The 15,574-nt window shown below is 42.9% G+C and overlaps 1 protein-coding gene across 6 annotated transcripts in view; it reads right to left on the bottom strand.

The window, feature by feature from the left end:
• LOC110501509 (protein TANC1) overlaps positions 1-15,574 on the bottom strand; it is a 183,539-nt gene that overhangs the window by 21,467 nt on the left and 146,498 nt on the right. For all 6 annotated transcript variants that reach the window (XR_016490551.1, XM_090215664.1, XM_090215663.1 and 3 more), the window contains 5 exons: positions 8,889-9,496; positions 5,368-5,476; positions 3,565-3,687; positions 1,466-1,702; positions 366-551 (listed from right to left, as the gene is read on the bottom strand). Coding sequence is in view for 5 of the 6 variants with exons in the window: in XM_090215664.1 (XP_090071790.1) it covers positions 366-551; positions 1,466-1,702; positions 3,565-3,687; positions 5,368-5,476; positions 8,889-9,496 (1,263 nt within the window). In the remaining variant the exon portion in view is untranslated. The remainder of the gene's footprint in view (positions 1-365; positions 552-1,465; positions 1,703-3,564; positions 3,688-5,367; positions 5,477-8,888; positions 9,497-15,574) is intronic.

Consider the following 15,574-nt stretch of genomic DNA (forward strand, 5'->3'; position numbering starts at 1 on the left):
CCACTATGCTTCTCTTCTGGGTAGCTGGCTGCAGACGTACTGCTGGATCAATACTCCTACAGCATGTCTCATCAGTGGGAACAAGAAACATCCGTGATGGCAGCATCAGTGATTCTCTGTGGAGTGTCTTCTGTTTCCAAACTAAAGAGGTGAGGTTGTGTTGTGGCACTGTGTGGGAAAACTTTCCTGATTATAGTAAGGTACTAAGGACTTGTGGTTAGTGTGGGTGTACAGTAGAGTAAAGTAAAAAGTACAGTAGGTGGTTGCATCCCAAATGGCACCCTGTTCCCTACTTTTGACGACAATAGTGCACTATTTAGGTAATAGAATGCCATTTGGGATTTCACAGGTGTCCCCTGACTGACCTGCGTGTGTCCCATGCTGGAGGCAGCAATGAGAGCCTGCTGGAGGGCCTTGTTCTTCAGGCTGCAGTTCTGCTGCTGGCCCTCGGGGGTCCACTCCAGCTCCAGTAGGTGGTGGATGATGTCAGGGTGGCACCTCAGAGCAGCATGAACCAGAGCACACTGACCGCTCTTGTCCACATGGTCAACCTAGAACACACAAAAACAGTGCTTATCTGAGCATGTTTTATATGCTGTGATGTTGCTCTTGCTTCCCTCTCCCAGAGTGGCTTTACAATCAAAGTGAGATCTTATCCAATATCAAAGCGGTGATGTGTCCTGAGATGTCCTGAAAATCGCTCTTCTCACAAAATCATCTGTAGCGTCCAAACAAACTATTATGACCCCTCTATGGACAGATGAGTCTCATGAACACGATGGTGTTCTCCGTTTTGCCCTGTGACCGACAAAAGGATCTTGGGACTCTTCTGAAGTCGGTAGAGCCGATCTGATGACTTCTGTCTGTAGAATCCGAACAGTTTGGCCTACACACTAGTATAACCCCTCTGTGGAAAGGTGAGACTAACGAACACGTACATGTTTTGCTCTTGGTCGCCCACAGGCCTCAAGACTCGTCTGAAGGTCCCCATGTACCAGTTGAAAAAAATGAATGGAAAATGAATATGTAGACTGTTTAGTGCAAAAATAAGGGGTTACATACATGTACAAAAAAATAATAATATATATGTCTTTCTTATATCTCTCGGATAAAGAACAGACACTTCAGAAAAAAACTTCCTTTCGATTTTCTTTTTTTGTTTAGATTCTGTTCTGGGGACTATCTGTTGTTCCATGTAGTGAACCTGCCATTCAGTGTGTTTGTATGGGCTAATAGCATTAAGGCCAAATAAACAATTTCATAAACACATTTTTGCGTATATATTTTTGTTACGTCAAGGGTTCTCAAAATCAAATAGCAAAATGATTATTGGTATGACCTTAAAGCAATTTCATATAGCTTAGTAGAACCCCCCCGTCCCCATTACAGGAAAAGCTAGAATCATGGTTAGCCCTGATCCTGTAGTTGTCTGAGGAGTCTAAACTCTAGGGGTAGTACTACCAACCTTGGCTCCTCTCTTGCAGAGCAGACTGACCAGGCCCAGGTGTCCGGCGGCTGAGGCAAAGGAGAGAGGGCTCATGCCATTCTCGGACACCACGTCAACGGTGGCCCCGAACTCCAGCAGCAGGCCAGCCATCTCCTGGTGGCCTAGGTGGGACTGGACACACAGCACCGGGCTATTGTTCAGCACCTCTGTCCGGTAGTTCACGTTGGCCCCGCCCAGCATCAGTAGACGACTCACCTGCAAAAGCAGCACACATTAAATATAAAAGGAATCTTATCTAACCGTATAACAAAAACGTAAGCATGGAATTCAACTTTTTGGCTTCTTAAATGTGTAAAAGAAAATGGAACACTGAATTCTGCCAAAGACAATTCAATAAATAAATACAATTTAAAAATTCCTTCCTTGCTTAAAATATCACCTCGTCACATTTCTGAGATTAGTTTTAAACAAAGTTGGAGCATGCATGTACTAATTTATAAACACATTCAACACGAGTAAATATTCTTTGTATTCTTCTTCTCCTTGATAAGGAAATGAATTATACATGTTTGATCAGACAGAGCTGTGAGTGGAGCCCAGAGAGTGTTAAAACCAGAGGAAATTGAATTTGTTTATTTACAGGCGGAACCGCACTTGAATAAATTAGCACCAATGATTCCAAGGGGGCCTTGGAGGAAAAGGAACAAGCTCACTCTGTCTGTGGCTGTTTACATGAGCAATGTTACACTCAAACAGAATATTTCACTCCGGGGAAACGGGGAAGACAAAGTGTAATAAAACGACACTATAAGAGTACTGCTAATGGCAAAGAAAAATATATGATTGTTTTTGCTTAAAGCTAGAACACACTGTATAATTCACCACTGATAATGAATTGCCTCATATGCCCTAAGAGAGCTATTTCCTTCCTCTCGCTATAATAAAGTAGGCACAGACACATCATTTAGGCATAATTTAATATCAAAAATCATTTTGCCCGCTCCTCCATTAACGTGGCCCTTTTTGTTTATTAAATCAGTCTAATCTAAAAGGGCCCTGTAATTACTTAGAACAGCCTCCTTGTCCCCCACAGAGAGCAGCATCACAGAGAGCAATGGATCAAAGTAACGGCAGAGAGTGCAACAACCTGCATCAATCTATCTGAGCCCAGTGAGAATTTTGGTGAGATTTCCAATGGGCCGTTGTTCATTAGTGGCGAGGGCACACTCATCACCGTAAGTGAGTGTTTCCAGGAACAGAATGCCTTATCATAACACACGCCGGGAGCCGTCAGTGGAATTAAAAAGCACTCAGGGAGGACATTTGAGGTGAGGAGTAGATTACAATAATACCACTGTGCTAATACAAATCACTGGTGGGAAAATGCGATAGGAAACAAATTCAGGGAGACCAATGACCATCCGCTCGAATGTATTCTAGTACCACACACTCAAGAAAATATGTCAGTGCTGGCGGTCTCCCATCGCCGAAGGCGAAATCCTGTACCCAGGAAACATTTTTACCTATTTTTGATCAACTTTTCCCATCACCGAAGGCAAATCTAGAATCAGGAATAAATGTTTACATCTACATTTTCCGAAGCTCACTCCCTAGTCCCTATACTTTGTAGTAGTTGCCAAGCCAGATTACCGGGTGATCCCAGATGGCAGTGCACCTTCAGGGAGAATTCAGTAAACTCTGGAAAAGTTGGATATAAATGTTTCTTTTCACACATTGTATAGCCCATACCGACTGGTAGATTTGCCTTTTGTGATTGGAAATGTTTCTCAGAAATAGGTAAAGAAAAGGGCTGGTAAACATATTTTAGGGCGACGGGAGTGAAGAGGTTAGGGGTTGTTCTAGTGGTAGTGCTGCTGCTCGCGGACCACATATTGCCACTGCATGAATGGGTTTAAACCCTGACTGCACCACTTTTCATTCTATGTCCATCTATCTCTCCATCTCAATAACTTATTCGCTGTATCTAGCAATAACAAGTACAAGATACTGTGAAAATAAACAATAAATAACTAGCAGTATGTTAGTCAGTATGTCAAGGCAGTGCTCTACGTGAGAGTCTAGGGTTCAGGAGGGGGGAGTTGGGTGGGTAGTCTCACCTTGACGTTGGGGGTGTAGAGGTTCCTCAGAGAGGCCAGGGCTGCAGAGAGGCCGTCAGCGCTGCAGCTGATCCACAGGGCCTGCAGCACGCTGGATGACACGCCCGTCTTCTTACTCAGACCCTGAGGACAGAGACAGAGAATCCATGCACACACACCAGGTCAATAAACCAGTGATGAATGCACTCAGAGCCTTCGCTCACACCCAGAGGGCTTATCCTCTGATGATACCGTCCACATCTATCTTGATTAATAAATAAACATACATACATACATACATACATACATACATACATACATACATGTACAGTGCCTTGCGAAAGTATTCGGCCCCCTTGAACTTTGCGACCTTTTGCCACATTTCAGGCTTCAAACATAAAGATATAAAACTGTATTTTTTTGTGAAGAATCAACAACAAGTGGGACACAATCATGAAGTGGAATGACATTTATTGGATATTTCAAACTTTTTTAACAAATCAAAAACTGAAAAATTGGGCGTGCAAAATTATTCAGCCCCTTTACTTTCAGTGCAGCAAACTCTCTCCAGAAGTTCAGTGAGGATCTCTGAATGATCCAATGTTGACCTAAATGACTAATGATGATAAATACAATCCACCTGTGTGTAATCAAGTCTCCGTATAAATGCACCTGCACTGTGATAGTCTCAGAGGTCCGTTAAAAGCGCAGAGAGCATCATGAAGAACAAGGAACACACCAGGCAGGTCCGAGATACTGTTGTGAAGAAGTTTAAAGCCGGATTTGGATACAAAAAGATTTCCCAAGCTTTAAACATCCCAAGGAGCACTGTGCAAGCGATAATATTGAAATGGAAGGAGTATCAGACCACTGCAAATCTACCAAGACCTGGCCGTCCCTCTAAACTTTCAGCTCATACAAAGAGATGACGGATCAGAGATGCAGCCAAGAGGCCCATGATCACTCTGGATGAACTGCAGAGATCTACAGCTGAGGTGGGAGACTCTGTCCATAGGACAACAATCAGTCGTATATTGCACAAATCTGGCCTTTATGGAAGAGTGGCAAGAAAAAAGCCATTTCTTAAAGATATCAATAAAAAGTGTTGTTTAAAGTTTGCCAAAAGCCACCTGGGAGACACACCAAACATGTGGAAGAAGGTGCTCTGGTCAGATGAAACCAAAATTGAACTTTTTGGCAACAATGCAAAACGTTATGTTTGGCGGAAAAGCAACACAGCTGAACACACCATCCCCACTGTCAAACATGGTGGTGGCAGCATCATGGTTTGGGCCTGCTTTTCTTCAGCAGGGACAGGGAAGATGGTTAAAATTGATGGGAAGATGGATGGAGCCAAATACAGGACCATTCTGGAAGAAAACCTGATGGAGTCTGCAAAAGACCTGAGACTGGGACGGAGATTTGTCTTCCAACAAGACAATGATCCAAAACATTGTGTCCCACTTGTTGTTGATTCTTCACAAAAAAAAATACAGTTTTATATCTTTATGTTTGAAGCCTGAAATGTGGCAAAAGGTCGCAAAGTTCAAGGGGGCCGAATACTTTCGCAAGGCACTGTATGTACTCTAAAATTCACAAAAGGAATTGAACACGAGTAAAGGTGGGATATACATTGTAAGCTTCTGGGTCCGTATGCATCAAGAGTCTCAAAATAGGATTGCCGATCTAGGATCAGGTCCCCCCCGTCCATGTAATCTGGTTTATTGTGATCGAAAAGGCTAAACTGATCCTAGATCACCACCGACTCTGGGACACTTTGAGAATACTGGCCCAGAACTACTGTAAGTAGCTAGTCTCTTGTACCTTGAAGATGTGTGCTTTAAGGATATGGTGGCCCAGCTCCATGGTCTGCTGCCGGTTCAGTTTCCCTTCTTGTCGTGACAGCATGAAGGCCATGAGGGCGTGTCCACTCCTATAGGAGGAAACACAAAAATAATTCCCATCACCTATTTGCTTTACTATAAACTAAAAGTTTGCAAGGTTTTGGAAAAACATTAGTTGTCAACATGTGGTTATGTCATGGTAGGATGTTCTTAGTTTGTATCAATGTGAGAGATACATCGATACATCCACTTTCGAGCTTGGCCGATTGGGGAGTGACAGCTGCGTTTCTAATTCAAACACAAGCGTTTAAAAATTATTTTTTTTAATTCGCCCAGGCAATCGGGGATAGATCATTGCGATTTAAAATCTATTGTCTTGCGAGATTGGAGAGTTTGTTGTCATCATGGTACATTATTCTATCAATTACTCCACGCCGTTCTCTCTGTCGGTCTGATTAAACGCTGTTAAACGCTGTCTAGTCCCTGCCTGGCTAGGGCCACGAGCAGGACAAGCGATGTGGACTACAGAATGCAGCCCTTGTGTTGAATCCACTCCCCTTCCTCTCCTCACTGTAGATCTGCTTGCAAGTGTTAATTACCAGAGAACTTCATTAAAAGGCCACGCATGACCGCCGTTTCACTTTGATCCTTTTCCATTAATGTGAGCGTTCTCTTTTAAATGGGAAAATAACAAGCTGGCAGCTAGCTAGTGTGGCTAAAAGCTTTCTTCTAGCTCTCTGTGTCTGTCCTTGTGCCAGGTCTTCACTTGCTTTTGTTTTGACAGATTGTGTTGGAAGGGGAGAAAGGGTGTAAAAGAGGTAGGTCAGTAACTGCAGTTTGGAGGAGGTAAGCAGAGGTGAGTCAGGACAGAGAGAAAGTGCACTGATCTAGTGCACTGCTTCTGATCATGGCCCATGGGGCCTTTATAGGAAATAGGTTGCCATTTGGGACACATAGCCCAGTCTGATTAGTGTGCATTAGCACCTTTTTTTTTATAAGAGTGTATCTAGGAACTAAAAGGGTTCTTCAGCTGTCCCCATAGGATAACCCTTTTTGGTTCCAGGTAGAACCATTTTGAGTTCAAAGTAGAACCTTTTACACAGAGGATTCTACCTGGAACCAAAAAGGGTTCTACCTGAAAAAACGATTGTTTTTTCCATCCACCTGACAGGTGTGGCATATCAAGAAGCTGATAAAAAAAGCATGATCATTACACAGGTGCACCTTGTGCTGGGGGGGACAATAAAAGGTCACTCTAAAATGTGCAGTTTTGTCACACAACACAATGCCACAGATGTCTCAAGTTTTGAGGGAAGGTGCAATTGGCATGCTGACTGCATGAATGTCCACCAGAGCTGTTGCCACAGAAGTGATTGTTCATTTCTCTACCATAAGCTGCCTCCAATGTTGTTTTAGAGAATTTGGCAGTACATCCAACCGGCCTTACAACCGCAGACCACACCAGCCTAGGACCTCACCAATTTCACCTGTGGGATCGTCTGGAGGGGGGGGGGGGGGGGGACTCATTCTGATTGGCTGGGTACCCTCCCAGGCCCACCCATGGCTGCACCCCACCCAGTCATGTGAAATCCATAGATTACGGCGTAATTAATTGATTTGAATTGACTGATTTCTTTATATGAACTGTAATGCAGTAAAATCTTTGAAATTGTTGCATTTCTATTTTTGTTCAGTGTGAAATCAAGTGGAACATGCAGCAGATTTCTTGTTAATATTTCAGATGGGATGCATACATATTTAAATTCCAGAACCTCTTTCTTCTCCCTTCCCTTACAATGTTTTTACTTTCTTCCCTCTTGCATAAACCAAATTTGTTATCCCCCAATCTTTAATACCAAATAATGTGTTTGCTGGCAAAGATTTTTCTTTAAGTCAACAATAACACTGTGTTGATGCTTTAGGGACAGCATAACAAGTTTTCGGTGTTATTGTTATAGTAGTAATGCTAGCTACTGTATAGTTTTCATTTGTTACTAAGCCTACAGTTTGCCAACTTCAGAGTATCTCTGTAAAAAGAAAAGCATGTTTCAGAACAAACTCAGTTTCACCACTTGCCAGAGGTGTCTAAATTCCACAGATAGCTATTCCACTGAATGGTGTTTATGGAAACATCCTTGTCAGTAAACATCCAGCCCCAGTGAACTTGAGCAAAATTTCCCTGCACGCACAGCACTGAAGGAGCCTTACATTTCCTGGCTTTCAACCCATCATTTAGATCCCCAGTAAGATACTGTGACAGATAATGTGACCTACGATGTATGGTGACAACCCCTGTGTTTCAGCCAAACCACATCGACCGCGTCCCAAATGGAACCCTATTTCCCCTTTAGTGCTCTATTTTTGACCAGACCACTACCTTCCCCTGGCTAGTTTCCTCACCCAGCAGAGCACAGCTTAACAGCAACAGGAAGAAATATGACTTGTCAGCTTCTGTTTCAGAGTTGAGCTGTAAATTCCATAATTTGTTCTGCCGCAAAACGCCGTCCTCTACCCCCCCTTGAGGATTCCACAAGTAGCCTACCCCTGTGTTTCAATCAATGGCGGTAAACAAACTGGGGAGCGATAACATATCTGATGGAGTGAAAAGGAGTGGATTGATATAACTCAAAGGGAAAGCGTTGAAGCTGTCTTGAATGTTCGATTTCCTCTTCAAGTGAAGAAACAGACATCATCAGACATCAGACGTCTCACAGGCAGAGATGAGTCACGCACAACTTTTCTCCCTCTTTAGTGCACAAACCACCCTTCAAAACTGGCTCGAGCTTGTTTGCTCCTCGAACAAAATGGTAGGTTGTCTCCCTCGCTATTTACATTTTAAAAAGCGTCTGAAGAGCAGAATATTCAGAACCAAACAAGGTACAGTAATTATGTCTTGTCCTTCTGAGTGCTAGTAGAAATGCCAGTGAGCCATCCCTAGGCAACCGCACATTTCACTCATGGTAGAGAGGGTGCATTTTCCGTTTAACATAACTGAATTACTGAAAAGAGAAATCTCCTAGGGCTCTATAAAATCTGCGCTGCGGAAAAAGTGGACGGAATCACGGAATCCAGACACATTTAACGGAATTCAACAATATATACAAAATGTATTGAATAGGAAATCAACATCATGTATTGAACTTATTAGAAAAGGCATACATTTTCTAAAGTTAATCATAAGACATTAACAAAATGCATCAGTGATTTGTATTTTCCTGCAACTTTCTGAAACAGCACAGGAATGCCCATTTGTGTGTGTTGTGTACGGTGCGTTGCGTTGCGTATGTCTAGTCTTCACTCTGTGTAGCTGATAGCGGTTAAAACACATTTCATAGAGCCCTAATACTATGAATGTATTGATGAGTAAAAGCTCTACTTTAGCCCCCTGACAGAATATTGTTTTGAGTGGGTTCCATCGGGTAGGTTTGAGTTTGCCTAACTCACTGATTGAGCTTGAGTTCGCCTAACTAACCAGGGTAAATTTGAGTTAGCTTAACTCACCTGGGGTCACAGAAGAAATCGGTGCTCTCTCCGTCCGCCCTCCACACCAGCCACTCTCTGAAGGACGGGTGGCAAAACATGCGTGTCTTGTCCCGTCGCTTGATGAGGAAAGAGGACAGCGTCTCCATGCGCTGCTGGAAGTCGCCCCAGGGCAGCTCGCCGCGCACAGCACCCGCGTTGATGGCATGGAACAGCTGCTCGTCTGTCATGGGGTGTAATGATGCCAACGCCACGTTTAGGATGGGCAGCGAGCGCTCGAAAGCCGACTGGGTCATGAACTTCATATTGCATTGGAGTAAGTAGAGCTCGGCCAATGACACGGGCACCACCTTGTAGCTGGCACTCTTGATGACTAGGTGGCCCTTCTCGAACAGATCCAGGGTCAGTTTGAGGTACAGGTAGGAACCCTGGCTGCGGGCAATCAGGTGGCTGCTCACCTTGCCCACGATGATAGGGTCAGCCTTGCCATTGAGGGAGATGTTGTTCATGATGTCCTTGCTGCCATTGATGCGGTACTGGATGTAGGCATTGAGGTCCGTGTTGATCTCTTTGTTCTCAGGGAATTCATCCAGGGAGATCTTGGAAAAGGGGAGGAGGCTGGTGATTTCCTAGGAAGACACAATGACATGGTTATTAGATTTAATACAGCACTTTAATAGCATGATGTTATATTATAAACTGGGTGGTTCGAGTCCTGAATGCTGATTGGCTGAAAGCCGTGGTATATCAGACCGTATACCATGGGTATGACAAAACATTTATTTTTACTGCTGTAATTACGTTGGTAACCAGTTTATAATAGCAATAAGGTACCTCGGGGGTTTGTGATACATGGCCGATATCCCACGGCTAAGGGCTGTGTCCAGGCACTCCACGTTGCGTTGTGCATAAGAACAGCCCTTAGCCGTGGTATATTGGCCATATAACCTTATTGGTTAATTATATTATAAATATTTGTTCTCCAGTACCATCACACATACAGACAATTCAGTCTATATGTAAATGAGAAAGTGGGTAAAACAACTAGATGGTAATTGTACATGAAGTACAATTGGTGGGACTTGCTTTAACTCTTTAAACATTTTTGTGGTTGTGGTAGCAGTTTAAAAAGTAATATTTTACTATTTAAAGCAGTTACATAAAATCAGAGTTAAATGTAGTAAAATAATTGGTCTGATTACCGTGATAGACTACTATATCAACCATATTACTTTGGATTGTGAGTCAGTTGGTTAACAAAAATGTCTAAACTGCCGTTGTTGAGTGTGAAAACAAAAAGACAAAGTGATCTTCTGACATAAAATGGGAAGAAAAGGGAGGATCATGTGAACAACACTTCGGAAAGCAATGCAACTCTCATTCAAGCTGTGGGTTTCAGATAAATAAATGCACGATTGACTTTTGTAAAATGTTCTGTGTAAATTAAGTTTGATTTGAGTTGAATGATGCAATGATTAGAACATTTTAGGCTACAATTTGGGAAGAGAAATGGGATGGTGGATCTAGTGATGACAGCTCTTTAAAAGTATTTTATGGTTGTTGAAGAACTACGCAGAATAGGTTTGTATGCAGGCCTACTGATAGCTAGCTGTTGTTCTAATAGATTAACTCTTTAGGCTAACAGTGAATACTGAAAAGTACATTTCCTGAAGAAAATGTGCTGTGTTTGCTAGCATGTTTTAAATTACATTTGAAGTCAGAAGTTTACATACACCGTTGCCAAATACATTTAAACTCAGTTTTTCACAATTACTGACATTTAATCCTAGCAAAAATTCCCTGTTTTAGGTCAGTTAGAATCACCACTTTATTTTAAGAATGTGAAATGTCAGAATAATAGTAGAGAGAATAATTTATTTCAGCTTTTATTTCTTTCATCACATTCCCAGCGGGTCGGAAGTTTACATACACTCAATTAGTATTTGGTAGCATTGCTTTTAAATTGTTTAACTTGGGTCAAACGTTTTGGGTAGCCTTCCACAAGCTTCCCACAATAAATTGCATGAATTTTGGCCCATTCCTCCTGACAGAGCTGGAGTCAGGTTTGTAGGCCTCCTTGCTCGCACACACCTTTTCAGTTCTGCCCACAAATGTTCTATTGGATTGAGGTCAGGGCTTTGTGATGGCCACTCCAATACCTTGACTTTGTTGTCCTTAAGCCATTTTGCCACAACTTTGGAAGTATGCTTGGGGTCATTGTCCCATTTGCAACCAAGCTTTAACTTCCTGACTGATGTCTTGAGATGTTGCTTCAATATATCTGCATAATTTTCCACCCTCATGATGCCATCTATTTTGTGAAGTACACCAGTCCTGCAGCAAAGCACCCCCACAACATGATGCTGCCACCCCTGTGCTTCACAGTGTTCTTTGGCTTGCAAGCCTCCCCCTTTTTCCTCCAAACATAATGATGGTCATTATGGCCAAACAGTTATATTTTTGTTTCATCAGACCAGAGGACATTTCTCCAAAAAGTATGATCTTTGTCCCCATGTGCAGTTGCAAACTGTAGTCTGACTTTTTTATGGTGGTTTTGGAGCAGTGGCTTCTTTCTTGCTGAGCAGCCTTTTATGTTATGTTGATAAAGGACTCGTTTTACTGTGGATATAGATATTTTTTATATCTGTTTCCTCCAGCATCTTCACAAGGTCCTTTGCTGTTGTTCTGGGATTGATTTGCACTTTCGCACAAAAGTACATTCATCTCTAGGAGACAGAACGTGTCTCCTTCCTGAGTGGTATGATGGTTTATTTTTCAGTCCTTGACTGATTTCTTTTGATTTTCCTATAATGTCAAGCAAAGAGGCACTGAATTTGAAGGTAGGCCTTGAAATACATCCACAGGCACACCTCCAATTGACTCAAATGATGTCAATTAGCCTATCAGAAGCTTCTAAAGCCATGACCCACTGGAATTGTGATACAGTGAATTATAAGTGAAATAATCTGTCTGTAAAACAATTGTTGAAATAATTACTTGTGTCATGCACAAAGTAGATGTCCTAACTGACTTGCCAAAACTATAGTTTGTGGAGTGGTTGAAAAATTTGTTTTAATGACTCCAACCTAAGTGTATGTAAACTTCCGACTTCAACTGTATGTATGCTTTGTAGTGGTAGTGGTAGTGTCCGCAGTAGTAATGGTGGTGACTGTTTATAGTTGGAAAAAGTAGGTAGATAAGTTAGGATAGCTTGAACACATGAAAGATGGTTTGGTGTATATAGCTTGAACGGTTCAATAGTTACCGTTGGAGAGTTCTATTATGCAAATGTATGCTAATATATATAGGTTATAGTCAATACATTTTTACAGAAAAATGCTAAATCAACTATATAATTTTACACCTAAGCGTATACCCAGAATTCTAAATTCATATTCCACAATCATATCTCTCCTGACCACAGAGACGAGCGCAAAATTAAGAGCTAAACGGACAATCTTCTGTAACATGAGTGGATCCTCCAGCTTTTCTTATCAGAGCAAGGTCAGTAAGCACAGAGGGCTAGCTGGAGCACTAAGCTATCGGCAGACACTCGCCGCTGTGTTTGCTAACAAAGGCTTTGTGAACTGGGAGACTGAGCGCTGGAGACAGTAAGAGATGGGGCCATTGGGGACACTTTTAGCGGGCACGCTGTGGACACAGCCCACACTTCAATCACACTCCTCAGGGTCAGAGAAATCAATCCACCTTAATCCTGCTGCAATCTCCCTGCCTTTCTGGTTAATGCAGCCCAGAGATAACACCTTCTCAGAGAGAGAGGGAGAGGGAGAGAGAGAGAGGGAGAGGGTGAGACCCGAAACGGAGGGAGAAGAGCGAGAGAAAGGAGGAAAAAAAGAGACCAAAAACACACTGAATAATACACAGGCTGGACAAGGTGTCTGTGAGCTAACACCTCACCTAAGAACACCTCAGTTATCAGCCTGTCGGGTTAGCCATTGTGAGCGACCTTCCCCCGAGATCTTGTTTACACTTTGGATGTGTGAGGATGAGGTAACACTCACCCTGGCTCTAGTCTCCACTGATCCTACCTACTGCATACGGAGAGAATGGATTTATCCAAGAGGGGGTTGCGAAATTACAGTAACTACCCAGGTTTTCTAGAAAATGTACAGGTTTTCCAGAAAGGATTCTGGATTTTCCTGCTCATTCCCTTCCACTTCCTTAATCTTACCATCCGGGATTTCTGGAAAACCTGGGAAAGTTACCAGAATTTTGCATGTTTGAACAGTTTCCTCTGGTTGACTAATCCATCACCCTTTATACTTCATTTTTTGGGATGATGGATCAATATATTTTGACATGACATTCAAGAAATTTAGAACCAGGAACAGATATAGCCCTTGGTTCTCCCCAGACCTGACTGCCCTTAACCAACACAAAAACATCCTATGGCGTTCTGCATTAGCATCGAACAGCCCCCGTGATATGCAGCTGTTCAGGGAAGCTAGAAACCATTATACACAGGCAGTTAGAAAAGCCAAGGCTAGCTTTTTCAAGCAGAAATTTGCTTCCTGCAACACTAACTCAAAAAAGTTCTGGGGCACTGTAAAGTCCATGGAGAATAAGAACACCTCCTCCCAACTGCCCACTGCACTGAAGATAGGAAACACTGTCACCACTGATAAATCCACCATAATTGAGAATTTCAATAAGCAATTTTCTACGGCTGGTCATGCTTTCCACCTGGATACTCCTACCCCTGTCAACAGCACTGCACCCCCAACAGCAACTCGCCCAAGCCTTCCCCATTTCTCCTTCTCCCAAATCCATTCAGCTGATGTTCTGAAAGAGCTGCAAAATCTGGACCCCTACAAATCAGCCGGGCTAGACAATCTGGACCCTTTCTTTCTAAAATGATCTGCCGAAATTGTTGCCACCCCTATTACTAGCCTGTTCAACCTCTCTTTCGTGTCGTCTGAGATTCCCAAAGATTGGAAAGCAGCTGCGGTCATCCCCCTCTTCAAAGGGGGGGACACTCTTGACCCAAACTGCTACAGACCTATATCTATCCTACCATGCCTTTCTAAGGTCTTCGAAAGCCAAGTCAACAAACAGATTACCGACCATTTCGAATCTCACCATACCTTCTCTGCTATGCAATCTGGTTTCAGAGCTGGTCATGGGTGCACCTCAGCCACACTCAAGGTCCTAAACGATATCTTAACCGCCATCGATAAGAAACATTACTGTGCAGCCGTATTCATTGATCTGGCCAAGGCTTTCGACTCTGTCAATCACCACATCCTCATCGGCAGACTCAACAGCCTTGGTTTCTCAAATGATTGCCTCGCCTGGTTCACCAACTACTTCTCTGATAGAGTTCAGTGTGTCAAATCGGAGGGTCTGTTGTCCGGACCTCTGGCAGTCTCTATGGGGGTGCCACAGGGTTCAATTCTTGGACTGACTCTCTTCTCTGTATACATCAATGAGGTCGCTCTTGCTGCTGGTGAGTCTCTGATCCACCTCTACGCAGACGACACCATTCTGTATACTTCCGGCCCTTTTTTGGACACTGTTAACAACCCTCCAGGCAAGCTTCAATGCCATACAACTCTCCTTCCGTGGCCTCCAATTGCTCTTAAATACAAGTAAAACTAAATGCCTGCTCTTCAACCGATCGCTACCTGCACCTACCCGCCTGTCCAACATCACTACTCTGGACGGCTCTGACTTAGAATACGTGGACAACTACAAATACTTAGGTGTCTGGTTAGACTGTAAACTCTCCTTCCAGACCCATATCAAACATCTCCAATCCAAAGTTAAATCTAGAATTGGCTTCCTATTTCGCAACAAAGCATCCTTCACTCATGCTGCCAAACATACCCTTGTAAAACTGACCATCCTACCAATCCTCGACTTTGGCGATGTCATTTACAAAATAGCCTCCAATACCCTACTCAACAAATTGGATGCAGTCTATCACGGTGCAATCCGTTTTGTCACCAAAGCCCCATATACTACCCACCATTGCGACCTGTACGCTCTCGTTGGCTGGCCCTCGCTTCATACTCGTCGCCAAACCCACTGGCTCCATGTCATCTACAAGACCCTGCTAGGTAAAGTCCCCCCTTATCTCAGCTCGCTGGTCACCATAGCATCTCCCACCTGTAGCACACGCTCCAGCAGGTATATCTCTCTAGTCACCCCCAAAACCAATTCTTTCTTTGGCCGCCTCTCTTTCCAGTTCTCTGCTGCCAATGACTGGAACTACAAAAATCTCTGAAACTGGAAACACTTATCTCCCTCACTAGCTTTAAGCACCAACTGTCAGAGCAGCTCACAGATTACTGCACCTGTACATAGCCCACCTATAATTTAGCCCAAACAACTACCTCTTTCCCAACTGTATTTAATTTATTTATTTATTTTGCTCCTTTGCACCCCATTATTTTTATTTATTATTATTATATTATTTATTTATTTTTTCTTCCATTGCAAAACTACCATTCCAGTGTTTTATTTGCTATATTGTATTTACCTTGCCACCATGGCCTTTTTTGCCTTTACCTCCCTTCTCACCTCATTTGCTCACATTGTATATAGACTTGTTTATACTGTATTATTGACTGTATGTTTGTTTTACTCGTGTGTAACTCTGTGTCGTTGTATCTGTCAAACTGCTTTGCTTTATCTTGGCCAGGTCGCAATTGTAAATGAGAACTTGTTCTCAACTTGCCTACCTG

Source organism: Oncorhynchus mykiss, chromosome 22 (assembly GCF_057628025.1).
Source record: "Oncorhynchus mykiss isolate SJ-2025 chromosome 22, ASM5762802v1, whole genome shotgun sequence".
Classification (NCBI taxonomy): domain Eukaryota; kingdom Metazoa; phylum Chordata; class Actinopteri; order Salmoniformes; family Salmonidae; genus Oncorhynchus; species Oncorhynchus mykiss.